This window comes from Pundamilia nyererei, unplaced genomic scaffold (genome assembly GCF_000239375.1).
Source record: "Pundamilia nyererei isolate P.nyererei 1_Seehausen unplaced genomic scaffold, PunNye1.0 scaffold00026, whole genome shotgun sequence".
Lineage (NCBI taxonomy): Eukaryota > Metazoa > Chordata > Actinopteri > Cichliformes > Cichlidae > Pundamilia > Pundamilia nyererei.
Window position 1 is genome coordinate 3,711,074 of NW_005187427.1, and position 10,514 is coordinate 3,721,587.

Consider the following 10,514-nt stretch of genomic DNA (forward strand, 5'->3'; position numbering starts at 1 on the left):
ATGAGGATATTAGTTTAAAATTTTGATAGAACAGTAGCAGTATAATGTCGTCGTAACCCAAAATGTGATGTCCACATATGTGGACGCCAGGTCCTAGGAGGTTAAAGAAGCGTTTTGTCTTTCTCAGGCTGAAGATTCAGATGATGAACCAGCTGTGCTCTCCCTTCATGGTATGTCACCTCCTGAAAGCATACTGTCAGATGAAGATCTTCTAACAGAGCAGGTCAAGGACATAAACCAACCTGATACAACCACAAAGACTGAAGGTACAGTAGCAATTTAATAAAAGTAAAACTTGAAAGCGCTCACATTTTCAGTGGCACTTCTGCAGTTGCTACCAGCTAGTATACACAGAAACACCCTGTTTGATAGTTTGTTCTCACAGCTGCGAATCTGCTCCCTCCAGTGTTAAAGGCACAATTAGATGTCAGTAGATATCAGATTATAGTCATGAATTATTTTTTTCTTACAGCTTCCAATTCAAATGCGTAATCCTAGTTATAGTGGCTATTGTAGTACAAAAAACTCTGGCAGCTGTGGTTAGTGCAGGAGGTTGTTAAACCTTTCTAAAGGAGTCTGATACGAGATGATGAGTAAGTGAAGCTCACTTCTTTCTGATGACAGTGATACTAAGGCAGGTTGTTGAGGATATCCTGAACTTCTCTTTATGCTCCTGTTAGCTGGCATTAGGTAAACTTTCTTTGAAGTGGATCTAACATTGTTGAACTCTGACAATAAGCGAAACAACTCTCACATGATGTGAGAATGTAATCAAACTGCCGTACATTAGGTGGTATAATGTTAACTCAAAACCAGCTGTTGTTGTTAGCTGTTAGCTGGCTCATTATCAGCTGTCCAGAGATGGGATGGTTGCATGTCTAATCTGCAGACAGATTTGGGAATAAAAAGCATGTTTATGCACACTTGTATGTGTTAGTTTTATTCAGACACTGGTCACATTGTCTCTTTCCTTTGTGTTTTTGCTTTTTGGTGAAGGTGACCCTTGTCACATGATTAAAAGCATAGGAATGATCCTTCATGTCTTGAGTCTGAATGTGTAGAAATTAATTGCAATTGTGACTGGTCTCTAGTATAAAACATAACACGCAATTAGGTGGAATGGCGAAGTCCATGCATTTAAGATGGCATGTTAACATGGCAACTTCCACAAACCGGTCGCTGCTCTTGTGTATTTTTAATGGATTAATTCTAAGGCTTTGACAATGCATCAATTTGTTTGTAGACGTAACTACACTCTAATCGGTGTATATTTATGAAGGTAACATTCTTATTTTATTAAAATGACCTCAAAAAAGACTGACTGTAACTTTAAAAAAATGATTGTTGCCTGTGCCTGAGTCACTCTGTCCTGGTCATACAGTCATTGAATATCACTACTGATCACACACAAGTCAGTCATCAACCTCCCTCCTTCAAGAAAATCTTTTCACACGTTCACCCTTTTAAGGTCTTTTTTTTTCCTGTTGAGATTGAAAGCTCCGTTTCAGGGTTTTCAGATCAGTGGTTTTCAAACCACCGGTCTTGTTCGCAAGACACTCCTATATTCAAACCTATGCAAAATGCCCTCTACTTATTTTTTTATTTTATTTCTTTTTGAACATATATTAAGATGAAGGCGCCAAGTGTGACGCCTGCATTTTTCTTTCTGTTTGTAAGAAGTTCTGCTTGCTTATACCTCACCTCCACTGCTTCATCAGACGCTTATCTTTGGACTGAAGTGTTGCACGTTTCTTTCAGAAGTGTACAATAGATTAGTTTAAATACATTTCTCTTCATTTTAACACGTGGTAAACTCCTTTGTCACTACCAGCATGAGGGGAAAAAAGCGAAGTTCTCACATATATTCAGCCAGTCAGCTGACAATGTTTATGATGTGTAGCAACATCATAAACATTTTCAAGGCAAAGTCCTTCTGCTTCCACAGTTTTAAGGACACTCAGATGAGTGATGTCCAAAATACGCTCTGTCCCTGATTATATAGCTGGATTCTGCTGTTTATCTTTCTTCCAGTTTGGCGCACTGAATGGCACAAGAATCACATGGCAGCTATAAGCAGTGAGAAGTTTGACAGCCTCCTGAAAATGTGTCCAGATTTCTATGCCTGTAAGAGCCACATGGCAGCATTTGTCTTGATAAGAGGTAAGCTTCTTGTACACGTGCAGTTTTCCATTAGATTTGTGCACTTCACTGCAGGATTTTATTGTTTTCATAGTAGGTTATAAGTGGCTCCTGGATATTTAGTAGATGTATCCCGTTTATTTTTAACCTTTTTAAAAAAAAAAAAAATAAAAATTCTGTATCTTAACAGTGCTAAAGAAGGAGACTAGTTTTACTCTTAACTGTCTATAAATGCGTAAAGTGAGCCTGTACCAGTGGCAGGTCATTATTGCAGTAGTATGTTAAATGTCCAGACATTAGCAGTCCACATCATGAAGATTTCAAAGCATGAAAAAAAGGTCGCACTCAATTATCATAAAGTGTGTATGATATCACATGTGAGCCAACTGGAAATTTCCATTAAATATGATGGGTCACTCATTAAAAGATAATATTGTGGAATTAAAGCAATATATGCAGACTCTCTTTTAATAATCATGGAAGCAGAAGATATGTGTATATAAAAACATAATTCTTTGGCACTTCTATGTGAAGTAAAATAACGGAAGTTATAATCTGAGTGAGTCAATTTAGAAGAACCATTTAGGAGATGAAACTCCTTTTAAGACACACAGTGTCTAAATTGCACAAGCTGAGAGCTAATTCGATATGACTACCGAATGCACGACTACACAACTGTGCGGCATTCCTGCACAGAAGGCCTCTTAGTTGTTTGAGAGTTGCCATTTAGACTGATGTAAAGTAATCTCCTTCTTATATAGTTCTAAATTGTGTATTGTGTATTTTGTTGTACAGTTATTTTATTTTCAACTTTAATTTATATATTTTATCTTATTCTTCCCAGTTAAATTTACCCTTCATTCTAATTTGTGTTGTACAGTTATTTCATTTTTAACCTTAATTTATATTTTATTCCTTCCTAGTTAAATTTACCCTTTTTAATTTTTCTTTTTTTAATCTTATTCATACCCTTTTTCCTTTTTTGTTTTCTTTAGGTCACGAGCAGTTGTCCAAGCATTTCACTACATATCGTACTGTGTATGACTGTGTACGTGACAAATAAATTTGAATTTGAATTTGAATTTATTAATGAGGTCAGCAGTACAAGCAGTCCCTATGAGTCTAAAGGTTCAGGCTTCACGGTGCTCTAAATGCTCAGTTCCTGACAGGATTTGTTGTTGTTGTTGTTGTTGTTTTTTAACCTGGTATCATCAGTTCAAGCGCACAGCATCTCCGCACATGTGCTATTCAAACCTTCAGTCATTTGAAAGAGAAATGACTAAAGATTCAGTCACACAGCCTTAAGGTGCCACTTTTATGGTCAGTGTTATAATGCAGGTAGCTATTGGAGTATTCTCCTGAACAGTAGGTGCCACCACTGAGGAGATAATGCTACATCAGTGCTGATAAAGGAAGTAAAGTTAAAACAGGAAGCAAAGACATTAAAAACAATGTTGTTGTTTTTCTCACTAAGGTTGTGTCCAAATTCATGGGCCGCGGTTTACGTAGGCCGGGTCCTCAGAAGGCCAGGTAGGCCGGAAGTAAACCGCTGTGAAATTGGACAGTCTAGCTTTCAGATTTGCATTTTATTACATTTTATTAATCACCCGGGTGATTAATAAAATGTAATTTAATCTAATAACTTTAATCTCAGCCAAACTGATTTACTCACGAACAAATAAAACACTGAAAAAAGCCAAACAATAACATTTTTAGGTTATCTAAGCGACTCATATATCACGTTTAACCTGAGTAGCAAAAGACCGCGGTGATCTGAAAATGATGTGCCGGCAGTTGTGCCGTTCTCGGCGGCTCTAGTGACCCTCGAGCTCCCGGCTAGCTATTGATCTGGTGGGTAACAGATGTCTCCGAAAACGTCGGAGCACTTTTGCAAATATGTGATATCTTGATAAACCTAGCAGATATTTGAAGTTTACACAGCTACATTCTCGCCTGAAAATATGTTAAAAGTTTATTTTGTGATCGAGAAAGAGTAATAAGATTAATATTAAAACTTAGTAGCGGCAGCCATTGTTGAAAACTGGAATTGGCTGGGCCATGCTATGATTTCTGGGATATGGTGGGCCACAAAGGATACACCCGACCCAACCTTCAAATTCAGGGAAAAGGAGGACACATTTGTCGGCTGCATTCGGAGGAGTCTACGAATTTGGACAGCCTTCGGCGTGTCGCTGTGGCGTAATTGGCCTACAAATGCGGCTTCAGGAGGATGCAGCCCATGAATTTGGACACCCCCTGTGTCTCTAAAATGTTTCCAAACTGTTGCACCATCTCTCTGTATGTAATCTGTTATTATCTGACTGACTGAATCAACATCAAAACAGCACATCAGCACAAACAGATGTGATATAACTTTAGTCATGCCGTTCAACGGGTGGTGAACGGAGAGCATAAAAGTACCTTTAAGAGTCAGTCACACAAACTTGGACACAGGTTGAGGACACCCTACCAATTTCTCATAGAGCAGTAAAGAAAGTGTGAAAAATGCTCATCTTCAAAGTAAAAGCTGCAACTTTTGGAATCGTGCTAGTTCCAGCGGTAAAGAACAGTTTTCACTTTAAAGGCAAAGGCTCTCCATATCTGGTTTATTATGATCGTCTCATTATTGTACCATTAGTAGTTGGTGTTAAGTGTTTGAAGAAAAGATGGCATTTTCCATTCAAACTAGAGGAATAAAAAAGAATAAAGAGAAACGGGAACTCAATAGTGTGAATGCCTTACAGCATTTACACAATTATGGGCAACTGCAGCAATCTGCTAACAATTTTTCAGTCACAGCTCTGGTTTTAGGAACAATTTCAACAAGTAAAAGCAGGTAACCACTTGCCAACAAGTCGAGGATTACAGATTCTTCCCTAGTGACTGAGGTCTTAAGAGGAACCAAAATTACTTGTTTCAGTGGATTTGCTGCTTCAAGGCCCAGAATAAGATAACTAAATAGTATTTTATAAGCATCATTCTGTGTCATCTTTACTTCCATCTCTCGCAGTCATTGTTAATTAAAGCTATCGCTAATGAAGCTTTGAGAAGAAAAACTATCTCTTCCCCACAGAAGTTCTGGATACAGCAGGTCGTCCATGTGAGCAATACAAGGTAGTGGCAGTGGGATCTGGCCGCTCAAGTTGTAGCGAATGGCTTTGCTACAATGGGGTGATGGTTCATGACAGCCATGCCATCATCATTGCCAGACGGGCTCTTTTAAGGTACTAACTTCTAAAATTAGTTCCTAAATACTTCATCCAAATCTCAAGAATGCAGGTGTTAAAGTGCTGGTTCTGATTTAGAACACCTGAACTTCAAATATCTATTCTTAATATTCAGAATGAAGATGTAAAAAGCAGGCTGCAACATCTCACTTGCTCTCTACCAGTTATAATGCTTCTGATTCACTGAAAGTGCTGCTGCAGCTTAAAGTGGGAATAATATTTATTTTTCTGGCTTGTGTTCAGGTTTCTGTATAAACAGCTTTTGCTGTTCTTTGATGCTGATCCAAAGGCCAAGGAGAGCTGTATTTTTGAGAGTAGTGCAGCCAGCCACCAGCTTCAGCTCAAACCCAAGATCAGTCTGCATCTCTACACCAATCAGTGTCCCGAAGGAGCTCCTACGAACTTCTACTTTAAGTACAGCAATCTGCTAATTATCCCATTCTTTTGATTCTTTCTTTATACATGTTTTTAAGTCATATTTTCCTGTGTACTTGTAAAAGGTCTCAATTCAAATCTGTGGATTTATCTTCCAAGAAATGTGACATTTTGTACATGTTGTAAAACACAGAATAATATTAACCTTTCTATGGGTTAATTTTAACTCTGTTTATAATGGACATTAAATTTTGTCCATTACTCATGAAGATTAAGTTCTAGTAAACTAAAATGTAACATAATGTCCTGTTTTAGGGTTTCTGCAAACGACACCTGGACCTCTATGGTTCTCCAGTATCATTTCAAAGGCCTACTGGTCCCTGTGGCCTACCTTGACCCGAGTCTCTGGGGCGCCAAAGTCTGCTGCATGTCTGGCAGTGACAAACTTTGTCGCTGGACTGTTACTGGGATTCAGGGTGCATTACTGAGCCACTTTATTCAGCCACTTTACATCACAAGCATGGTACTAGGTAAGACGCTTAAAGCATTTATTCTTTATTAGAAGGGAAGTGCAGCTAGACCCATCATGAATACTTGGATGTTTTTCTACAAATATTTGGATCAGCACTAGAATGTAGTGGTTTCTTCCGTTGTTCATGCACAAGTTTCATGAAAATTGGTGTTTTTTCTACTATGAACACATAATTTATTCCCATTTTTAAAGGTTGGTTTCCAAAGAGCTGAAAATGGTCAGGTACAAGAGCTGAACTAAAAATGAGTGAAAAAGCAGCCAATGGCCAAAGTAAAACTTTGAAAGACCTTCAGAAAATCTGGAGAACTATTGCTTAAAACCATTACAAAAAAAGTAAAGCAAGTCTGCTTCAGTTTATTATTTATTAGCATTATTCTGTATGAGCAAAATATAAAGAAATGAGGGGTGGGTCAACAGTTTTGCACAGTATCTATCTATGTACAGCAGAATCAGTCATCATATCCATGTATCAGCAAGATAGTGAGCCAACGCATTTCAAAATATTGGAAATACTGACAAGCTTTAATTCCAGTTCAACGTTGCAGATGTAATTGGCTAAAGGTGGCATCATAACAAACTAAATTTTGCATAAATTAATTTATTTCTGTTGCAAATGTTTCTAAAATCTTACTTAGGAGGCCAGAAGCTCATGAACCAGGAAGTGTCTGATATCACCAGCAAGCGACTGGGTGATGGATGGCAGATCTTTCTGCCGCAGTCCTACAAGAAACATGACATCGTCTTTGTCTGCGGGGACTACGTGGGGCCTGTTGTGCCCTCGCTGCATCATGAAAACCTCAGCATCAACTGGTGCCTCGGGGACCAGGATATTGAAGTTTTGGACAGCAGCAAGGGCTTGATTGTGGAGGGGTAAGACCCTTTTTTTCTTTTTCAAGAAATCAGTCTTTGTCATAAATTAGATGAAGTTTTTAGAAAATGTGGTGTTTCTACACCATAGATTTGGGACGAGTATGAAAATTTTCCTTGTGCTGTCATTTGTAGAGAAATGGTAGAGCTGTTGTCAGAGTTGTCTACTTTCATGGCCTCTGTGTTGCCTGGGGCTCCTGCCATCACTGGGCTTTGCTGCTGCCGACAACTGCTGATGTCCAGTAGTTAGTGTGACACAGACATGGCTTTCTCTGGAGGCTGTTTTGTCCTTGAGCAGAGATTACAGCCAAAAATAGATTTAAGATCCTTTTTTTTTTTCCTTTTTTTTCTCCACTGCAGTGTTGCTGCCTATTTCAGCTGTTGTCCTCTTGCTCGAACTGTTATTTTTAGGCAAACACCATGGTTTTAAGTGTCAACTATTTAGAAAGGAAAAAAAAGCAAAGAAAAATAGACTTCTGAAGAGAATTTAAAGGCAGGAATTCAGGACACGAGGTATGCAGGGGGCTGCTCTCTTTAGAGCTTGCCACAGCAGATCATATGCATCCATCTCATCCTATTCCCAACATCCTCCTCTGTCACACCAACTCTCTCTAGCTTTGTCTCCAAACCACTCGACCTGAGCTGTTCCTCTGATGAACTCAATTCTAATCATTTCCATTCTGGTCACAATGAAAAATCTTAAAATCCTCAAATTTGCCACCTCCACCTTGGTTTTCTGCTCTCTTTTTTTTTTTTCAGCATCACTGTCTCCAAACCATCCTTTCAGTTCTCATTACCATCTTGTAAACTTTCTCTTTGACTCTGCTATCCTTCAGTCACAAATCACCCCTACACTCATCGCCACACTCTCACCCTGCCTGCACACTCTTCTGTTGTGCTCTTAGTCTAGTGCTTTGGATGGTTGACCCCAGATATTTAAGCTCATCTTCTCCTGTCTCCTGCTCACTCACAAGCGTATTCTGTCTTGCCTCTAGTGGCTTTCATTCATTTTCTCTTCAGGGCATACTTCCACCTCTCCAGGCTCTCTTCTACTCCCTCCCTACTCTCACTAGAGATCTCAATGTTGTCTATGAACATCATAGTCCACAGAGACTCCTGATGATGTAATCCCACCCCCACTTTGAACCCACCTGCCACTTCTACTGCACACCTCACATGTCCTGGACCACTCTCACGTACTTCTCTGTCCCACTCGAATTCCACATCTAGTCCCACTGTTCCTGTGATATGATATGATATGATATGGCATCCTTTCTCTGGGTCCAAAAAGACACTGTGCAACTCCTTCTGACCTCCTCTATACTTGTAAGTGTTCATCAACATTTGAAAATCAGAAACTGGTATGAAACCATAACTGCTGCTCACCTCTATCCTTGATCTAGCTCCAACAGCTCTCTGTCTATCCCTCCTTTCTCTCATTTTCTTCATTCATCATCCTCAATGTATTCCATCCACCTTTTAAACACTCTTCATTCATTAGTACATTTCTATCTCAATCCTTGGAAGTGTCCTTCATCTGTACGTTTGTCATCTGGCAATTCTTCCCTATCACCCAGAGCCTGTCTCAACTCTTCCCTGGACTCTGACTAACATTCTTCCTCCTTTAACTTTCACCTCTGCATTTGCTTTTTCCTCTTGTTTTCCAGAGTCATCCTACTGGCTTCCATTTCATTTTATCCTAGCTACATTCTCCCCTGACAACTCCCTGCAGTCTCTTTCAGATTGAACCTCATGTGTAAGATTCAGTCCCGTGTGTACCTTCATCCAGTTACCTTCATCCAGTCTTATGCATTACCCCAGATTCCTCCCTTTCTTGAAGCCCTTTTCATCCTTTTTACAAAACCCACCACCATCTGACCTTCTGCATTTCTCTCCTTAACATCATATCTACCCAACACCACCTCAACACCTCTGTTCCCTTCTCCTTCATGTCCATTGAAATCTGCTCCAATCATCACCCTCTCTCTACCACTTCATACAAATTACTCCAGAATTCCTTTCTCTTCTGACATCCAGCCTGTGCTGCAGACACACCTAATAGTCAACATGCCTGCTTTGATTTCCAGATTCAAGCTCCTGTCTGATCCTGTCTGACACTCTTCACCTCCACAACACTCTCCACATGCTTTCTTTTAATAGTACTCAGACTCCACTTCTCTTTCCATCTTCAGTGCTTACAGATTTACTCAACCACCTGTCATAAAAACTGTACACCACGGTAGAACAATATCTGGCCTTGCTTCACTTCCACCTGTTCTCCTGCACACACAATATATCTTCCTTGGTTCTCTCTTGTTTTCTGTCAACATTAGCACAATTTCCATGGTCACCTTGGCTAACAGTATCATAGACAGTGTTTTCAACCTCATCTCTGGCGAATCAACTACAGAAATCTCTTGATGAGCGGAATGTTTGAGTTGACAAAGATTTTACGCTGGATGCTCTGTGCAGTGCGCAATCGCGCACTGCTGGCACGGTCTCTGTGCACAGAAAATCTGCGTTGCGCACAGAAAAAAAATCTAACCTGAATTGAAATTAAAACTTAAACAATTCTGTTTTGCAGTGTTAGTCAGTAAGTGACTGGCTGCTCCCGTATGGGATTAGAACGATGCCACCTTATCCCATAGTCCAGCCAATAATGCGTATATACGCAGCTAATCAACGTGGTTGTCAGGCTATGACAGCGTCCTTATGTGCCGACACCGGTGTTTTAGCTAGCAAAGCGGCGTGGCTGATGTAGAGTGAAGCCACGTTAATGACAACGTGTACAACCATTGGAGATGTGAGCAGGACAGACGGAACAATTGATGGAAAAACTGTGGACTTTATATCAGTTTTTTAATAGTGTTGATAGGCCACGTAAAACCAGAGTTATGATAAAAAATATCTGCAATGTTTGGTTTTCTTCCTGAATACTATCGTTGTTTATATTTACTGCGGGAAGAAACGGTAAAAACGGCGTTGCTCTCCACCTGTGAGCAAAACCAAAAACCCCACCTTTTCCTATTGGTGGAAAAATGTACCATGTCGACCAATCAAAAAATGATATGGCAACATGGCATTTAGTTGTTTAGGAAGGGGTAAGTTTTAGGAGTGACAGCGGTGTTTTGAGATGTGAGAGATTTGCGATGTTTAGCGCAAATTTTGTGTAGTTAGTGTGTAGTGTAGTTTTGTTGTGTGTGTCAGAACAATGAGGCAACTACTGAATGTTACAGGTGATACAGGAGTGATACATCTCCTGTTGTCAGGCCTGCAGGTATCAGGCTGTTGTTCTCCTTTATCTCATAGTGGACAGAAATTATTTTATGGAGTGGCACAAATAATTTGTGTGGCATCAAATTTGATGCAGAACA

The 10,514-nt window shown here is 39.7% G+C and overlaps 1 protein-coding gene across 2 annotated transcripts in view; it reads left to right on the top strand.

Moving 5' to 3' along the window:
* The window catches only part of adad2 (adenosine deaminase domain containing 2), a 17,576-nt gene that overhangs the window by 3,962 nt on the left and 3,100 nt on the right, over positions 1–10,514 (top strand). For both annotated transcript variants that reach the window (XM_005727802.1, XM_005727803.1), the window contains exons 4-9: positions 128–266; positions 2,032–2,160; positions 5,213–5,363; positions 5,610–5,780; positions 6,057–6,271; positions 6,909–7,143. In XM_005727802.1, coding sequence (XP_005727859.1) covers positions 128–266; positions 2,032–2,160; positions 5,213–5,363; positions 5,610–5,780; positions 6,057–6,271; positions 6,909–7,143 — 1,040 coding nt within the window. The remainder of the gene's footprint in view (positions 1–127; positions 267–2,031; positions 2,161–5,212; positions 5,364–5,609; positions 5,781–6,056; positions 6,272–6,908; positions 7,144–10,514) is intronic.